At 47.1% G+C, this 18,677-nt stretch overlaps 1 protein-coding gene across 1 annotated transcript in view; it reads left to right on the top strand.

Annotated features, from left to right (window-relative positions):
* Positions 1-18,677, top strand: part of LOC103773425 (glutamate receptor-interacting protein 2-like) — a 59,447-nt gene that overhangs the window by 37,443 nt on the left and 3,327 nt on the right. Inside the window, exons 15-21 of the mRNA XM_008940794.1 lie at positions 601-746; positions 1,037-1,181; positions 5,253-5,392; positions 7,729-7,905; positions 10,998-11,151; positions 13,993-14,113; positions 17,173-17,409. Coding sequence (XP_008939042.1) covers positions 601-746; positions 1,037-1,181; positions 5,253-5,392; positions 7,729-7,905; positions 10,998-11,151; positions 13,993-14,113; positions 17,173-17,409 — 1,120 coding nt within the window. The remainder of the gene's footprint in view (positions 1-600; positions 747-1,036; positions 1,182-5,252; positions 5,393-7,728; positions 7,906-10,997; positions 11,152-13,992; positions 14,114-17,172; positions 17,410-18,677) is intronic.

The following is an 18,677-nucleotide window of genomic DNA, read 5'->3' as shown; positions in this document are numbered from 1 at the left end:
TATTGAAGCAAGTAGAATTGAGGTAATGGAGACGGTGGCCAAAGCACTGATTCAGATGTCCACTGACATCATAGGAGATGGATGTTTAGCATTTAAGACCATATGGTAAAGGGCTTCATGTTCTCTAAGATGCTGTGGCTCAGCAGGTAGTTCACCATGGCTCTGCTCAGATGAAGGCAGTGAGTGAATTGTGGGCAGTGGTGGAGAACTGTGCAAACAACAGTATTTATTGACTTCACCTCTAATCGCAACAACAAAGAGCAAGGCTTTCAGAGGAATTTAGTGCTGCTGGACGGCTCCTTTGTAAGAGTGCTCATACAGAAGTTTCCATAAAAGGTAGAATATCTGTCAGTTAATACGTTTTTCAGTGCTGTATGTCACCTAGGCTGTATGTCTGATCTTCCTGCCTTGTTCTGTGTTCTACACAAGCTTCTGCTCTTTAAGTTAAGTTGTCCCAGACTTTGTTCATGGTTGTTTCCTAGAAAAGATCAAGGACAGCAAGAAGTTAATATTGTTGTTGCCACTGCAGGACTGAATGTGTCATGGGACCTGAAAGGCAAATACAAATGTACTTTTAGTTTTCTTTTCCTTTCCACGTAGAACTGGCACCTTGGAGCCGGGAGACAAGCTGTTAGCCATTGATAACATCCGACTCGACAATTGCTCAATGGAGGATGCAGTGCAGATTTTAAGGCAGTGTGAAGACCTGGTCAAATTGAAGATTAGGAAGGATGAAGATAATTCTGGTACAGAAATCCTGATGCAAACTGGTGCCTGTCCACTGTAATGACATTTCCAATAGGTAGTACAAACTAACAAAGATAAGAGCTGCTGCCTGTCCGGTCACCACTTTCCAATTGATTATAGTCTATTTTTGTTATTCTGCCCTTAAATGGAGCCTGGAAGGTTAAAATTCTATTTGGTATGAGCACAGCTGAAGACCTCAAGCTTTTGCTTCTAAATGCTGCAAGTCTTTCCTATGACCTCTTTGATGTGGCTGATTAAAAACTTCAGGATTCCTTGTTTTCTCTTTCAGATGAGCAGGAGACAACGGGTGCTATTATCTACACCGTGGAACTGAAGCGGTATGGTGGCCCACTGGGAATAACCATCTCTGGGACTGAGGAACCTTTCGACCCTATTGTCATTTCAGGCTTGACTAAACGAGGGCTGGCAGAAAGGTGAGTGTTGGGGAAGAGGGTTGAACTGATGTGAGAAGGGATCTTGAACTTCACCAAGTTTCCTCTGCTGTCATAAACTCTTCTTAGGTGTTTTTCTGCTAAAAAGGAAAGGTGCTATGAAGATCCAAGCACCCTGAAGCAGGGTGGTTGGGACTGTGCTGTTAGGGCAGACATTTGTACTGCATCAACGTCCATGCAAATTTACCTTTGGCACCCAGAGAGGTTGATTGTGTCTCTGAATATATGTCCATGCGTGGGATTTAAAGGATCAGGACATTGCTGAGAATATAAGGTGGAGCTGAGTCATGCACTGTATCTTAATTAATCTGTCTATACAGTAACTGTGACTTGTAAGTAGATCACTTCAGCAGCCCTGACTCATGCTTCTCATAGAAGCTTTACCCTGTCCTGCGTGACAGGCAGTACAGCAGTGAAAAAACCCTGAACAATCTGGTGTAAAGTGCAAGACCTTGGGGAGGTTTGACTGCAGATCCAGCCTTGTGGTTCTTTCTGTTTGAAGGCCGTGCTCCCTCTTAGCCAGACTGTAAAACAGCTCAGTGCCTCTTTCTGCATTGGGTTCCTTGAGCTCTCGGCACACGTGCTGCTGCACATTTCCATCGCATCCCTTTGGTGCAGAAAACAGAGCATCAATGTCTGCTGAGAGCTAAGGAAGAGGGATGGACTTAGTCATCAGTGGGTCTTTGCTTTGGGGATTTTATTCACTACCTGCCACTGTAGGATTTAGTCTTTTTCCCTAGAAAAAAAACAGCCATCGAGTATCCTAGGCTTTTCTGCATAGCAGCTCTGCACTGTACCTGCAGCCCAGCACCAGAGAGGTTAAGGACAGAAAGCCTGAATGCTGTCAGGTGTCAGAAGACATTCTCATACCCTTGTTCTTCTCAGTTCCCTTTGCAATGCCGTGGCTGTTCCTCCTTCAAACTCAGATACACATCAGTGACTGCTCCACGGAGAAGCGTAGTGCGGGCAAGTGCTGCGGTACTGCTGAATTTTGATCAGGATCTGGCAGGCAGGAAGGCACGAGAAGCCCTTTGAGAGGAGCGATGGAGCTGCTGGGCACGCTCACCTGGCTGCCAGATCGGGTGCTGTGCAGGGAGCAGCGTGGGGACGTGGGGACGGGGCAGCGTGGGGATTCCTCTGCGTAACCTTGGCTCCCTATGTGGGGGTGGGGGGGAGTGCTGGGATGAAGGCTGCCTGCAGGAAAGGTGCTTTTCTTTTTCCTCCTGGGAGTAACAGAAGGGAGTGAATCGACCTTGTCAGGGGGAGAGGGGTGGTCTTAGTGTTACCCTAAGTTCTCCCTTTCCTGCAGTCACTATGCTTCCCTGTGCCACAGGCAACCTTAAGCAGGCTCTGAAAGGCAAGACCAGTTTCTGAAGGACAGAGGTTTAACCTCAAATCTGTGCCTGGAGCATAAGACACGTTTCAGCAGTGCTGGCACAAGGTGGACCAGATCCCAGCGTCTGATAACGGGAACGTGCCGGCCGCTCTCGGAGAGGCACGGGGCCAGGTCTGTGCTGTGGCTCGGGCTGCTCACTTGGGGAAGGCAGGGTGTCCTCTAGGACCTGCCACACACCTGTCACAGCAGGTGGCAGCCTGTCTAAGCTGAAAAGGCTCTAGATGCAGATGATTTGGGTTTTATCTTGACCTTGAACATTTTTATCCTTGTATGTCTCTGATCTTATAAAAACCTAGAGAGGCAGCTCTGGTTGTTAGGTTGGTGTTGAGCAGTAGCTCTCTCCCTTGTTAGTCTCTGTTTCCCGTCCTTCAGGGGCTGCACATGGCTTTAGCCTGGGCCATGAGACTTGTCTTAGTCCTTCCTGGGGAAGGGACAGTGCTTGAACAATTCTGTTCAATTCTGGTCGAGATGTAAGGGTCCCCCAAGAGCAATTTCAGACTATCACTGGCATTTTAGAGTGCCTGACTAGCAACCTCTAGAGCCACTTGGTCAAGTAGATGGTTATGACTGCAGGAGGTTTTTGTCCAGGAGTGCTCAGGACCAACCCATGTTGGCAGAGGGGAGGAGGGATGGTGGCCCTGCTGATGTTCCAGGTAAATCTCTGCCATGGTGCATGCACCCAACTCTTCTCTAGTGCTTGCTGGAAAGTGCCTGAAGCCCCTTTTATACCTTGAAACTTACCTGTTGCTAAGCTGTGCTCTTGTGTGTGTCCTCTGAGCAAGAAGGGACATGGAGCATGAAGCTCCTTGTACTGGTTTGTGTTCGAGGTTAATTAGGGACTGTCAGTGATGATGGAGATGCACAAGGGTCATTAGCTAGAAGCAGCTTTCCCTGTCTCTCTCACTTCTATCAGCTTGTCCTCACAGAGGTGTCTGGAAATGGACAGATGAGAGGACTGGACTTTGATTTACTTTTTGCCCTTGAAGAAAAACCTGGTTGAATGTGACCTTTCTTTTTAATTGTTTCTTCCTTTTTCCCTGCTGAGGGTCTTCATGGTTTCTGCAGAGCAGTCATGTTGTTCAGAGGTGGGCAGTTAGGCTGGTGTCCTGGGTAGATGTGTCCACATGCTGGGTTCACAGGGCTACAGCAGGAGGCCCTCAAATGCTGAACCGCTGTAGCGAGCGAAGGACATTTAAACTGCCAGCAATTGAGCTTGCTTTTTTTTATTGACTACATAGATGGAACTTTTAAGACAAATACTCTGGTTCCAGTTTGATCTGCAATTTATTTGAATGCACTAGTTTTCCCTGAGGGCTTTAAGGCTGATTTGGTGAGACAAGACGGACATCTAGTGGCTAGCTGGGACCGGTGTGGCACTGTCCAAGTATCTCAGCAGCAGGAGAAGCAGCAAGCCAAACAGTCCTGCCTGCTGTTTACCTGTGTTTCCAAACCTGATGTACTCAGAGTATATGCTTCACAGCAGTGTGTCTACAGACATTTTATATTTTGGGGTGAGAAGGAGCTGCATTGCCTGCAGCAGTATATCAGATGTGTTCTGCAGGAGCAGCAGTCCAGTCAGGAGATGGAACCTGGGAGAGGTACGTTGCCATGGACAAAAAGATATCACAGTCCAGGTTTGCATCTGCTCCTGGCTTGACTACACAGGTTCCTGATAGCTACACCTCACGGCCCTGCTGGAGGAGGAGGGGGTGGCTGCCCTGTCTTGCTGGCTTTAGGGGGAGTGTGGTGAGCTCAGACCAGCCAGTGGCGAGTGTGAGCTGGTGCCTTGGCAGCCAGCCCTGGTGATGGACACGTCCTGTCCTGCCCACTCTTCCCCAAGCTGCAGCAAGCACCAGGAGAGGTAAAGCCGAGCCCCCGTCTGTGGGCAGGCACTGAGGGGAGGGATGGAGGAGGAGGGAGAGAAATGCTGTGACTTGTTAGTTTGCTCCTGGCTGTTCCTGTAGCCTGAGGATTTCTTTGGCTGAGAGCAGAAGCCAGTGCTAGAATGTGGCTGTGCAATATTGGAAACTCACAGTGGTGTAGCTGTGTAGGGGTGAGCTTTAAATGTACCATGAACGGATCTGCAGCTGGATCAGCTCATGCTTGCACTGTTGGGCTAGTTTGGTGTTTTTTTTTTTTTTTTTTTTTTTTTTTTTTTTTTTTTTTTTTGTTTGTTTGTTTGTTTGTTTTTTGGTTTTTGTTTGTTTTGTTTGTTGTTTTTGTTGTTGTTTTTGTTTTTCCCCAGTGGTTTTCTAGCTTGGTCTCATCATTTCTTTCCATCAGTGTGAACATGCCCTTTGATTCCACGTGTGACAACCAGTGGACATCACACACTGGAAATGCTTATGGCTTTTAGCATGTAGAGCCCATTGCTTTGAAGAGTTTTGACTAAGCTGGTCTGCAGTCCCAGTTCCTGAGGGGCTGGGGATCTGAGGAGTGCATATGTTCCTGTGCCTATGTACATGTTCAGGTGGAAGACAGAGGGTAGGGGTGGAACCAGATTGCTGGTAGTGATGATGAAATCACGGGTGTACAGCACACCGAGGGGCAACCAAGACATAGTTGAAAGTCCTGTTGCCTCAGGGGACAACCTAGTGGCCTCTCTCACAGAGGCAAACTGCTTCTCTGAAGTTGCTAACTGTGCCTCTTCTCTCCAGAACCGGGGCCATCCACATCGGTGACCGGATCCTGGCGATTAACAACGTGAGCCTGAAGGGCAAGCCCCTGAGCGAAGCCATCCACCTGCTGCAGATGGCAGGGGAGACCGTCACGCTCAAGATCAAGAAGCAGACAGAGAGTGAGTTGGGGAGCCTGGTTTGGGGTGGGAGGGCAAAGGTGCACCCCAGCAAGGACCCCAGGCGATGGAGTAGGTAGTGCTGCAGGGTTTTTTTCCTAGGTTGTGGAAGGTGAGCTGAGGCGGCGTGGTCAGGGGCATGGCTGGGGACAGAGGGGAAAGGTGGGTATTCTGTTAACTTCTGATTCACAGGCAAAAAAAAAAAAAAAAGAGGGAGGGGCAACCCAGGGGCTCCCTTTGGTACTGGGAAGAAACTAGGCAACACGTTTATTTGCAATAATAATTTTTTTCCAGATTGACACCTTGTGCTGTTGGTGCTGTTCTCTGTCTGTGTGGGCGTTTCATGCAGAAGTGAAGCAGAAATTGCTTTCAAAAATAGAGTGCAAGAATTTTTTAAAATATATAACCCCCAAAATGAGCAGGGGGATTCTGAACTGTTGGAATCCATGATACAGAAGCCCACCTTTAATTCAACTTTTTGAAAGCAATTAGCAATAAATCTTTCATGCACCTTTGCCTGGCTTGGGGTCCTAAGACCATCTTTCAAAGTGTCTACCTTCACTCCAGAAATCCCCTTCTCATTTCCCTGCCAAGCTCCCTATGGCTTTAAAGCTGTTCTTCTTGACATGGTGTCAAAGAGCAGGAGCATACTTAGTACAGGCAAGGCTGATTTTTAGGGGAATGGGGAATTGGCAAAACCAGGGGACAGGCAAGCTTTTCTCTGCAGCTTTATAATCACAGCCCAACAGAGGCTTTTTCAGCAAATTCAGAAGTCGTGAACTGATTCTGGCTGCATTTATCTCCCTCCCCACACCCAGTATTTTCTGTTTTGTTTTGTACTGTGCTCCTGCAGTCTCTAGATTCAGCTGGACCTACCCAGCCAATGGCCCACAATGCTGTGGGAATTACAAGAAATCAAGTGATCAAGCTCTTCCAAGTACGGGTGGCCCACAAAATGTCTGTCCTGCATCTGAAGGAGTATTATCCTCTTAAACACAGTGTTCCTGTAGACTCCAAAGCAGTTTGCAAACGTGTAGCAATGCAGCTATTTTACAAATGGAGGAAGCCCAGGCAGGGAGTGTGGACTTAGCAAATAGAGTTGGAACTGGGGAATTGATGCATTTTGAAGAAATCCCAGTCTTGTTCTCTGCAGCCAAGTGTCTTGATCCTTGGTCTGAAATACTCCTTTTTACCCCTGCTGACACTTAGCATTGCTGCAACCACTCGCTGAAATAATTGACATGCAAGTGCCAGTTGGAGACTTGTTAATCATTCTGAGAAAGATGCAGGTGTAAATTGAAATTTCAAGGTAATCTTGAGTTAATCATGGTGAGCAATCTTCTGAATGCTTGAAAAATAGGGACTTTTAGGATACTGGGCTTTGTTTGGTAAAATAATCTGTCCTCACTAACAAATGCAGACTTTCAGAGGGCTTTTTATCCTAGCCTGTGTGCACTGGAGATCCAGGGTGTGGATGGCTAACAGGATATCTAATCAATGAGGACCTTAAAATATTCGGTACAAAGAAACGCTTGTGCTGAGAAACCATTCCTTGCATTGCTTTTTGCCTGAAAGGGAATTTACTGTAATGATAATAAGGGCCTATTATTACTAAAATAATGAAAGGGGAGATATGAGCTTCATCATCCACATTCTGCTTTCCATTTTCCAATCACTCATCAGGGGAAATTCAGTCTCAAAATACCAGGCCTAGGAATTCCACCATTGTCATGAGACTGCATGGGAGACTCTGGAGAGGTGGTGATTAGCCTTGAATTGATACAAGGTTGTGCAGTCTTGGAAGGGGTCTGTGACTTCAGCTGCTGCAGTTTGGGACCAGGTTGCATTGTTGTTGGAATCTCATTGAAACATCTGCTTGTAACAGAAGGTTTGCAGCCGCGCCCCTGGCCGGATGCTGGTCTGAGTAAAAAGGAGACTCTCTGAGACCAGAGGAGCTATGGGCTATTCCTTGGAGAGACCAACACTTCTTTGGGGCAGGGCTGTTTGGAGGAGGCTTACAAAGGCACAAGAAGATGCACTTGTGAATTGAGATTAGGTCCCAACTCTCTTGTATTTGGGAATCCTCAAATCCCCGTGGTTGCTCCTTATATTCCATGTTCTAAAAACTCAGAAGGGTATTTTTTATCAATTCAGGTTAAGATAAGAGTACTGTATTAAATGCTTTCAACTGCATTGCACAGGCATTCCTCAGCTACATTTGAAGAGCTAAAGAGGTACTTCAAAAGACTTTCAGCACCTGGGCTTGCTCCCACGTCAGCATAAGCCTTTCCCTGAGGCTTGCTCTTCGTGCCTGCTAAAGCAGCATGTTCTGGTTTCAGAATCCTATCCCAAGAAGTCAGGCAGTATAAATGAAGTGAGCGACCCAGAAGATGAACTGACAGATTCCCAGAAAACTAGCAAGCTGTCTGAGATATACTCCACCACCATTCCTAGCGTGGACAGTGCTATGGAGTCCTGGGATGGCTCTGGCATTGATGCCGGGTATGGAAGCCAAGGTAAGCCAGGGTTGTCTTTTCTGAGGGGTCTCTGGGCCAAGGTGAAGACAGGCAGAGCCTCTGAACCTATCTGGAGACTGAACCTGAGCTGAAGCCTGTGATCTGACCACATTTGCATGGCTTCTTGCTTCCAGCAAGGAACAAAATGTATTTTAAAGTACACTCATGTAGTGCTCTGAGTTGATGTATCTGTTTTAGGTTTTTATTGGCACATTTTTTCTGGTTTATATGGCATCATAATGTTCACAGCATTTTCAAAACCATTACAGTGCTTTATAATTCACATAATCAGAGGAAGTATTCACTGGCCGTATGTTTTACAGAGTATTTGGTCCATAGCTCACTTTTAATTCTCCAGAGAGGCCTTGTAGGACATATTAATCCTCTTTAGGATGTTTTAAAATCCACAAGAATGTCTTGTGACTAGAAGCACTCACTTAACAAAATAATTAAGGTAATACTACAAGAAAGTATCGCTGACTCTCTGGTGAGTGATTAGATGAACATATGTCTTCGAGGCCAGGTTTATTCAGCTGTGGCTTCTGGCAGACATTTAGAATTGGAATGGAGGAAGCTCTAGTCATGGGAATAGATTTTTATTTGGAGAAAAGTACTGGAAAATAGTTACTCCAGTACAGATTTAGAGACACAAGCTAGTATTAGCCTGTGTTTAAACAAACCAAACCCCTGAACTGCCTCTGCAAAAGAAGATGGTGAAAGGACTACTGCCCAGACCAGAACGTGACAGCAAGGAGGGAAGCTGGAGGAGGGTGCTGCAAAGCACCTTTGCTGTGCTGAGCAGGGTGTGTGCCTGTGTTCACTGTGAGATGGGAATGGCTCCCTGGACGGCACAGCGCAGGTGTCTGTGCCACCACACCTGCAGCTGCCTTCAGCCTTGCTCTGAAGCTTCAGCTGGGAGTGCCGTTGGGGCTGGAGGCTTCATTAAGGAGGAATCCCCTGGCCTTCATAATACTGCAATCCTTCTCCATCTAATTGAACATGAACAGAGGTTGGACACTGGATTTAGCAAAGCGATGGCTTTTACCGGGAAATTGAGGAGCAGTAATTGAGCACGGAGCCCCGGGGGGACACTGGTGCCAGGTCACCCCACATCCACAGGCTGCAGCTTTGCTGCTGGGGCTCTCTCGTCTTCCCTGGTGATTGCATTTATCTGCGTGGCTGTGTACTGGTGCTGGCTGGGAAGAGGAATGCTGGGGGGTAGGGGAGAAGGACACGCAGGGCTCCCAGGGGATGGGTAGGGAAGGCAGGATGCAGGGAGACTAGATGCACAGAGTCTGAAGACACGACTTTACACTCCAAATGGTGAACTGCAGATCGGGCTCTGCAGCCCTGTAGATTTTAGCTTCATCCACATCTTTAGGAAAATGCTCAAGGAAGTGGTTTAAGAACTCAAGGAAGGGTTTGGGTGAGGGAGATGTGCCACCATGGGAACATGCCACCAGGTGGCTCTGAATCCCAGGGATCCAGCCTATCTCCCTGGAAGGAGGTGGTGAAACCCGTGGCACCCAGGCGACAGCTTTGCACACATAGCTCTTTGGTCCACGGCCCTCTGCACCCAGCCCAAACCTGCTGCCCTGCACCCAGGGACCGTGTTCTGCTCTGGCAGGCAGTGAATGCTCCTAACTGCGGTAAGATGTTGGCAAGCACTTTTCTGGGGCTCTCTCCAGAGCAGCCTAACCTTTAAAAACACACAGAGGAAATGCTCTGCTAAGTGAAGTAACAGGACCTGGCATTTTCAACGAAAGTGCTGGCGTTGTCTTGGGGTATTTCCAGTGCTCTTAGCTGTTTGGGGAGGTCAAGTCTCCCTTAATTATGTGTTTCTCCGTTACCTCTTCCTGTTGGCTTGGCACAGCGTGTGATGGAAGCCTACAGTGTTTCTTGGAAAGGCTGCAGGGATTTCTCTGAAACCTTGAATGGGCAGCAGGAGGTGGGCAGAGGAATCGGGGGATTTATTTCTTTTGGAGATGGCACTGACAGTGCTGAAGAATGCTCTGTTTTGAAAAGTTTCTGTCCCTGCAGCTCCTCGTGAGACCCAGAGATCTTGTGATTTGGTAGTGATGGATTTGCATCTCTGGAGTAAGACACTGCAGTATGGAAAAGTCCATGGGGCAGACGTAGAGAAACCTGTCTGATTTCATCCTAAGGGTCTGTATTGATCTCCTGTCAAAAGTGATAGATTCTGGCTTCTCTCAAGCCAGCAGTTTTTCTTCCTGTTCCTTGCCTTTCACACACACGGCCCTGGAACAGTTTTCTGTACCTGCACCAGCTGATCCTGAAGGCATGGGAGGGCTCTGCTGCCCACAGGAGCTGGCTGGCAGCTCTCAGGATCAGGGCTGGCTCCTCTTCTGAGCACGCTGGAGCTGGTGACCCTGACCAGGCACCATTACACTTGTTGAAGGGAGGTGGTTGCTTCTGGCTGCAGTTTCTCTGCTGCTGTCCTTCTATATCCTCTTTTTTTTTTTTTTTTTTGTGTGCTGTCCATTAAGTCCCAAGGACAGTTGATAATATAAATGATTTTTTAATTTATTTTTTCTTTTGAAAAGATTTTTTTTTTTCCTAATAGAAATCAGGCCTCGTAATCGTTTAAAATGAATGTGGTTGGGCATGCTGAGGGAAGCCTGGCAGCATCTTCTCTTTACCCTTTGAAGGACTTGCTGTATTTAAAGGTGGCTGCTTCAACAGTGCAATTTCTGTTGAGTTCAGTGTGGAAACAGGAACTGTTACCCGAAGTTGGAGCTGGCTGGGGCCAGGACCTGCATCTGTGGGAATGCATAGTCCCAGGTCTGTGGATCCCAGATGTAACACACACCACAAAACTACTCAGGAGTGGGGGAGCAAAGGAGAAATGAGGCACCTTATGACAATATCCTGAGAAGCTGCTTTGGTTAAAGCAAGATGAGATGGGAAGAACAACCCATTTTGGATGACTGAGATTGAAGCAGTGTGCAATCCATACAGCCTCAGGTTTGGGACTTGGGGAGAGAGGCTCTCCTGACTTGTTGTGACTTACTCCATTTGGGTTTTCTCACCAGGTATTACCCTCTCTCTCCACCACCTCTTGCCTCCCCTAGGTACATACATACCTCAGGCTGCAGGCATAGCCCTCCATCCACACGAATGGAGACACAGCAGGCAAAAGAGCAGCACCCCTCCAGGGGACCCCAGGAAAAGCTACCCCTACATAGATGGAAGCTTCAGTGAAGATGACTGGGACAAGCCCAGCAGGTACGGAGCGGTGGGAGGAGGCAGGGAGGCCTGTCTGCGACTGTGGATGTCACTGCACAGGGATGAGGAGGCATGGGAATGTGATGGAGTGGCCAACCATGTCCCCGTCTCAGCATCAGGCAGCCGTGGGGAGGGGTGCTGGGCTGGTGACCTGCTCTGTGGAGCCACCTCCACATTGCCAGGTTACCCTGGGTGTAGCTCTGTGGCACCTCTGCTATGGCCAGCTCACATCTGTGTCTGTAGTTAGGGCAGTCTCAGCTGCATGGACCACAGGTTCTTACCACCTCTCATATTCCTGCTATGTAAGGGCTGCAGTATTTTCGTAGTTTAGGTGTTACAAGTAGGTAAGATCACGGCTGGCCCCACAAGTGTTGGCCAGACTTTTTCAAGGGAGGTTGCAGCTTCACAGCAGCTTAATGCATGAAGCAAGAAAAGGCCAACCAGAGTTCTTTGGAGGACCAGTCTGAGGTTACATGTCCAAGTTACAATCTCCCAAAGCTGTGGCTGAACATCTCTCTATCACACTTCAGTCCTTCCAGCACCACAAACAGCCATGCTGAGGTAACAGGGTTGGGTTAATGCCTGGGCTCGGCCAGCATGGGAGAAATCCTGCAACACCTCCTGAGCCTGTGGAGGAGGCTGAAGCTGCCCCTCGCTTTGGGTGAAAATCCTGCTGGATCTGCTCTGGCCAGAGGCTGCCCCTTACTGAGTCCCACATGGAGGAGACGCCTCGTTGCTCTGGAGCTGACCCTCCCCATGACATTCTGCAGGGTCCCCACAGTTGTGTGTGTCGTGTTGTTACTGTCAGTTCTTTTATTTCTTATTTTTTTTCCTTAACTTTTGTTTGTCCAAACAAAACCCTTAGAACATCTCATGGCCATTTCCACCTATTTAAAGACGATCAGACTGGCAGGAAGGCTGGCAGTGGCGGAGACTTTGTTCTTGTTTTGCCTCTCAGCTAGAGCCAGCCTGCAGCGGTCCTTGATCCCTCGTGGCCCTGCCAGTGAGGCCACTGACAGCCCAGCTTAGCAAATCTGAGCGCTCAAAGCCCCACGTGTCCCTCAGGAGGGCTCTGAGCCCTGGTTTCAAAGTGCAAATGAAATGGTTCATGCCACTGACCCTTTTTTATTAAGGAGAAAAACAAAATATCTCTAACCCCGTCTGCCTTTGGCCTGGAAAAACCTGCTGAGCCAGTGGTGTGAGTGCCCCTGCTGATTCACCCACGTCCTGCCCGTGTTGGGTATAGTGCTGGGCTGAGAGGCAAGAAACTGGTAACTTGGAAGGGACCTTTGCCTCTTTGGGAACCTGGGAGCAGAGGAAGGAAATGAGTAAGGGGAAAGAATCGAAAATTCCTGCGGGGGGAAATTTTGGTTTGTTTTTATAAAGTCTTGCTGGGTGTTTTCTTTACCTTTTTTGCCTGGTGTAAATGTGAGTGTCCTTTAAAAGCAGATTAAAGGTAGGGGGCGAATGTAGAATGCAGTAAGCCATGTCAGACGTGCACTCTGCAGGCAGGCCACAGCCCTACATGGAGCAAAAGCGTGTGTGAGGCTGTGCCTGCTGCAGGCTCCCATGTAAACCCGTGGGTGAAAATCAAAGCATGTGCAGTTAACAGTGATCAGGGAAAGCTCCATTAATAGCCCAGGGTGTCACATATTTAATGCAGGCCAGCCTCTCTTTGGCATGTACTCAGGTAAAATGTTTTGACTTTTAAGTGGCTCTGATGATGACTTCCTTTCCTGTCTGTGGCACTGATGACCATTAAACCATGCTAGATGCTGCCAGATGTTGCAGAGGTGGAGCCTTGTCCATGCAGCTCCTAGTAACATGTGTAGAAGATGCATTAGGGCTGCTCTAATGTTGCTGTCCTCTTGGGATCTGCTGTTCAGTAAGCAGAGTCCAGTGTCACCTGCTTCTCTGGCTTATTCAGAAGATTTCAGCATGTTTAATTGCTATCTGCTTTAGAAGTCCGAGCATTGACCCTGGCTTGTGGTCAGAGATAGAGAAGCTGAAATTGCCAAGGTGGGAGATTGCAGAAGCCCCAGCAAGGTACATATGGTGTCCACGTTCACGTGTGTTTGTACTAGCTTGAGAGAGGTTCTGTCTATCCTTACTCTCTATTGTAGACAGAACTGGTGGCAATCCTTACACGGCTCTAAGTGCCATGACTGTTACATAGCAAAAAAAAAAAAAAAGGCAAAAAACAGCCTCCTGAGAGAAGCAGCTCAGTTCCCTGACCATCCCAAAGCAGATGGAACTTGGTTTGTATGGGTAATACATGGCACTGGCAATATTGCTGGCTGTAGTGTGCATTTGCTTGTCCAGCCCAGAGCAGTCATTTTTATATACATCTTTGCATTATTTACTCTCATAGAGACCTAATGTATTTATCATTTTCTCACCATGTCTGTTACCCTCTGTGTTTTTCTCTCTCTTCTCAGGTGTTCTGTGTCTCAGATCTGAGCTCTATCCCATCAGCCTTTGTACTAACAGTCTCTGAGGCTCCTGGTTTACCCATAACGCATCCTTTTTTCTTTCACTTCTCTATTTCACCAAAACGTCTTCCTAAACCTACAATCTTCCTACAGGCACTTTTTAATTTACCCTTTGAACTTTGACGTTACTACACCAACTTAATTCTTCCTTTGAAGGACACTTGCCCCGTTAGTAAATGCATGGAGGTCTCGTATTCGGACTCTTGTCTGAAAAGTTCATATTGTTTGCTTTTGTATATGAAGACTCCTCAAGTCTCTGCTTTTACTGGTGAGACACTTGCTGTAGCCTTGCGGCTTTCATCCCGCTGCAGAAGAGTGATGACAATGTTTGGTTCCTACATTACAACAGATACCCCAACCGCCAAAACGGCCTTGAGACCACTCACGAGGATAGTTTTTGGCGTGTTTTTGGAGAAGCTTTGGAGGATTTGGAAACGTGTGGCCAATCTGAACTTTTGAGGGAGATTGAGGTAAATCGCTTTCTGAATTTGCTGCTGCGCTGTTTTGTCCTTGCTGTGAATGTCAGGCTGTTTGCCCAGATCTGTTAACTGCCCGTAGCATCCCTGTGCTGAGGGTGGTGTGAAGAAGGGCTCGGGTTTAACCCGTGTCAGTGTTTGTGCTAATGGATAACTGTGTCTCATTAGACAGTTGCTTGCGTGCACTTTCCCTGAGCCGATGGCTTACCCACAGGGAACTCCATGCTCTTTTTGCAAGCTGTTGCTGGCCAACAGTCTTCACATGACTGTTGGCAAACCTTTCCTATCCAACGGTAAACCCGCTGCTTGGAAAGATCTTGTCTGTCCAGAGCACTTAAAGGCCAAGCAGAAAGAGCCCCCAAGAACTCTACTGGGACTGAAGCATTGGCTTGCTTCAAATACAGATGGGCCCAACATACATCTTGCATTCAGCTGTCACTCTGCCGGAAACTGTTGCAGTGAAATAGGTAATTGGAAGCTTTTCAGCCAGCCTTCCCCATGGAAAAATCTGAGAAAGTAATTGCTTCCTGCAGAAATAAAGGTGTTTCCTCTCTTCACAAACCACTTTCTCTTTTCTTTATCCAAAATGCTTTGGAGGTCATGTTATTGTATCCGGTTATGGGATGAGGAGCCTGGAGTTCTAAGCTGTGGGATGCAAATAAAGGCCTCCCCTGGGACTGTCAAGCAGCAGGAAGAAAACCTGCCCAGCAGGATGGGACCCATACTGCTCCCTCCCCCCCCCGGCCCTTATTCAGCCCAACAGAGGGAGCAGGACCCTACAAGCTCATGTCTCCTCCTGCCTTCTTGGGTGCAGAAGACTGGGGAGGGTTGACTGCCCTCCATCACCCCAAGTGGGACTGTTTTTATGCACAAATGCATATTGCTTAGGCTTCAGAGGGGAAAATAAAAGACAATTTCTGAATAGTTGGAGGTGGAAAAGGAAACTCCTGTTTTGGTCTATATGGTGACAAGAGACTTACTAATTGTTCTTTCCTCCTTGATCCTTAGCAACTGTCAGTGGGGGAGGAAATCTCAATTGAATTTATTGTGTTGAAGCATGAAATAGTGTATTTATTATCTTAACTGCTCAAGAAAATGGTAACTTAAAAAAAAAAAAAAAAACAAAAAAAACCAAAAAAAACCAACAAACCAATGGACAAACCCCACGAACTGTAACTTCTTCCCTTGATCACATATTTCCTGGACCTGACTGTATTTAGAAATGAGTTTAGGCAGCCAGTATTAACCTTTCTGAGCTGTTGTTGACAGCTTAAGAAAAAGTAGCCTGCTGAGATAATACACAGATGTTTCTCTTCTGCATAATGGCTGACATCTAAATGTAAAAGAAGGGATTTTCTGGCATACTGTGAAATGCCAGGATAGAGAAAATATCTTTCTGTCCACTCCTTTTCCTTTTCCAGGGATCTGTGGTGCAGGGACACATAGGCTTTTGGTTCACCTTTAAGGCTTTGGAGCTTTGATAGTTATAGCAATGCTTTTAAAGATGTAAAAAAAATTTATAAAAAGCTGAGTACCTCTAGGATTGTAGTGTATTCAGCACTTTTCTAGAATACTTCGGAAAAATTCTGGGGACAAGAAGGAGATTCTGGAATTGCCCTGTTGGCTGCTTGCACTTAACCCAAAGCACCTGGCAAATTGCTTATGATGCTGCAAGGAGTATTTAAAGACCTTGAAGATGGGAAGGAGTTGAATGCTGTTGGGTACTGCCCAGTTATGGTATTTGCAGCACATGAGGGAGGGCAGGAGCACAGCGTGCCCCAGCCTTTCTGTTCCCCTCACTGGCTCTGCACTGCTGGGGTTGCATGGCATGGCACAGCATCCTGCCTGAGGTCAGTCAGCATCTGCATTTCAGGTGGGGTAAGTCAGTGTCCTTCCAGCACATAGCAGGTGTTTGAGTTTTGTCCGAACACAAGCTGATGAAGTAATTTTTGTGTGAAGACCTGAGAAGTGCAAAGCTAAAAGGTTTTCTTTATTTTATCCGTCCCTATTTGGGATAACATGGTAGTGCTGGCATTTTCATACTACCACCAGAATTCACTTTATTTGTCCTTGTTCCAGCTTGGAGCAAAGAGCTGGAGGCCCTTGATTAGAGATGTAGCCAGATGGTATTTCCCCTGTGCCCAGGAGCAATTGCTCTTTGACTTCCCATGATTAACATTGCAGAATTTTGCTATCTGCTCCCTACCTTTCCTTTTTTCTTCTACCTTTTGACATTTAATGGGACTGCAGACCCCTGGAGCCTGAACTTTGAAATGACAGTTTTCATTATGCCATTTAAATGGACTCTGTGTCCTGGAGCCAGTTGAGGTTCCACAGACTGGATTCTTGACTCCTTCGTTAGCTTTGATCAATGTAATCTCATTAGTGAAAAGCATTGCCAAATGGAGTAGAATCTACTTAGGGGCATCTTTTAATGGATGCTATCAAGGATGACCAGGCTTAAATACTACTTAATTTCATATTTTAAACTCGGTTTTCCTCAGTGGTAGCTCCCATTTACTGACAGATAAAATCCTAATTTCTTTGCTGAATTGGCCTCCTTGGAGTCCAGTGTATTGACTACCCTGGGCCATTGCCAGTACTGTGCACTGCTGATGGTGAGCTACAGCCTGCAGGGACAGGCTGGAGACCCAGGCAGACACTGGTTCCTCTGGGAGCCACTTGGGATCGGGATATTCATCCTTCTTGACTACCAAGAAGATTCCTGCACAATATGACGCTTGCTTGGCCCTGTTTGTGCAGAAGGAATCATCAAAAAGTAAGGAATTGGAGCTGGAGATGCTTCACAAGTATTTCTTTCTGAGCTTCAGGTAGGGGTGGAGAGCACACAGCAGGTCAGTGGTAGGCCTCGCAGCAAGCTTCTGTGAGGTCTGGAAATGGCTTTTGTAGTGAACTGGAAGAGCTTCTTGGTACTTATTTTCTGATCACTGAGAACAATGGTGCCCCCCTGTTGTCTGTGCCACTTTTGTTGTAGCATGGTCCATCTCTTCCTGCCACTGGCTCAGCAGTGACTTTGTGCCCTCACCCTACAGGCATCCATCATGACAGGGAGCGTGCACAACCTGGGCCTGGAGGGGAGCAAGCTGCTCCTGGACTCTGTCAACCCGTCGGGACTGAGCCCACTGAGGAAAGCAAACTCTGGCTGTAGTGATGGACAGATGGAGAGCAGCAGCTCCCCCGCTAAGAAGAATGAAAGGAACCTGGACATGAGGAAGATTGAGAAGGAGATGCAGGAAATCATGTCCCCTACCCCCCTTGAGTTTCACAAGGTCTGTATCGCCCAGGTTTGGTCTGGATACGGCACTGCAGTACCTCAGTGGTTAAAGTTATGGAAGCTTTGCCACCATGTAGAAAAATCTCCTTTGTTTAGAGGGACCTCCAGAAAATGTTTCTTGTTAAAGCTGGCCCCTATCAAGGTCTGCAGTAAAGATTTCCACAGGGTCAGACTGAGATGAAGGGGGCCTCTTCAGAAGAGGTTCCGCTGCCATGTGGTTCAGTGGGGTTCAAACCTTTTTTTCTTTCCCTTTACTATATGAGATTTCCAGGTCCTTGTGTTCTGGAGTTTATTAATTGGTGCTACGAATACAAATGAGCGAGCTCAAAATATGGCCCCATGGAGACCCGTCAGGCCTTTTCTGGTGTCACATTCCATTCAGTAGGCTACTTTTCATATAAAAAAATAAATTATTTTCCCTCCCCTTCCACTCCACCTCCACCCTTTCCTGAAGGAGTGCAAATGGTAGGACTTCAGCAAGGAGATACTTCTTTGAATTCAGTACCCAGATGAATGTAGCCAGTTTAAGCATGGTGCAAGGCAACAGTAATTAGGAAAAGTAATTAGGTGTAGAAGCTGCTGATGCAGAATGCAGAAGGGAAAGAAGCTGGAGAGCCTTCAAAAAATTTGATTGCTTTTTTCTTCCCTAGTGTGACTTTAGAAAGAAACCTGAAGTTATGGAAAAAACAACTTTTTCATGTTTGATCTGGACTTTAGAAAGAAACCTGAAGTTATGGTAGCTGGAAAAAACAACTTTTTTCATGTTTGATCTCCTCTTGCCCTTCAGGGGATGGCAAATGTGTCTTTAAATAAAACTCTTTCATACCTAAAGGGGAAGAGCTGTGTAATTAGGCATGTTATAGGGTGACTTTTCATTCTCCTGTAGCAGCTGTTGTTGTCTCTGTTTGGAGATGAGTTTGAGGCCAGTTGGGCCATTCCTTTGCATCATCCTGAGCACTGTCCTTCCCAAGAACCACATATCTGCGAGCCTCCCGGCCAAGAGCACAGTGGTGGAGTTAGAGCCTTATGGCGGGAGACACTCCCAGTTCATGGGAGGCAAAGGGAGATTTTGGTGGTGCTGAAGGATCTGTTGTCCCTGGCTCCTAGTGTAACCCTGTGGCAAGATACACTTCCAGCAGTGCACCCCTCCTTTAGATGAGGTCAAAGCATGACATGCTCAAGGGAAGAGTGGTGAGGTTACCCATTTCTTGTCCTCGGTCCATCAGCACTTATTAATATGAATATTCTGAAAAGAACTGGTGA

The sequence above is a fragment of the Merops nubicus genome, unplaced genomic scaffold (assembly GCF_000691845.1).
Source record: "Merops nubicus isolate BGI_N331 unplaced genomic scaffold, ASM69184v1 scaffold5945, whole genome shotgun sequence".
Lineage (NCBI taxonomy): Eukaryota > Metazoa > Chordata > Aves > Coraciiformes > Meropidae > Merops > Merops nubicus.
This window is presented reverse-complemented; position numbering and strand designations above follow the sequence as displayed.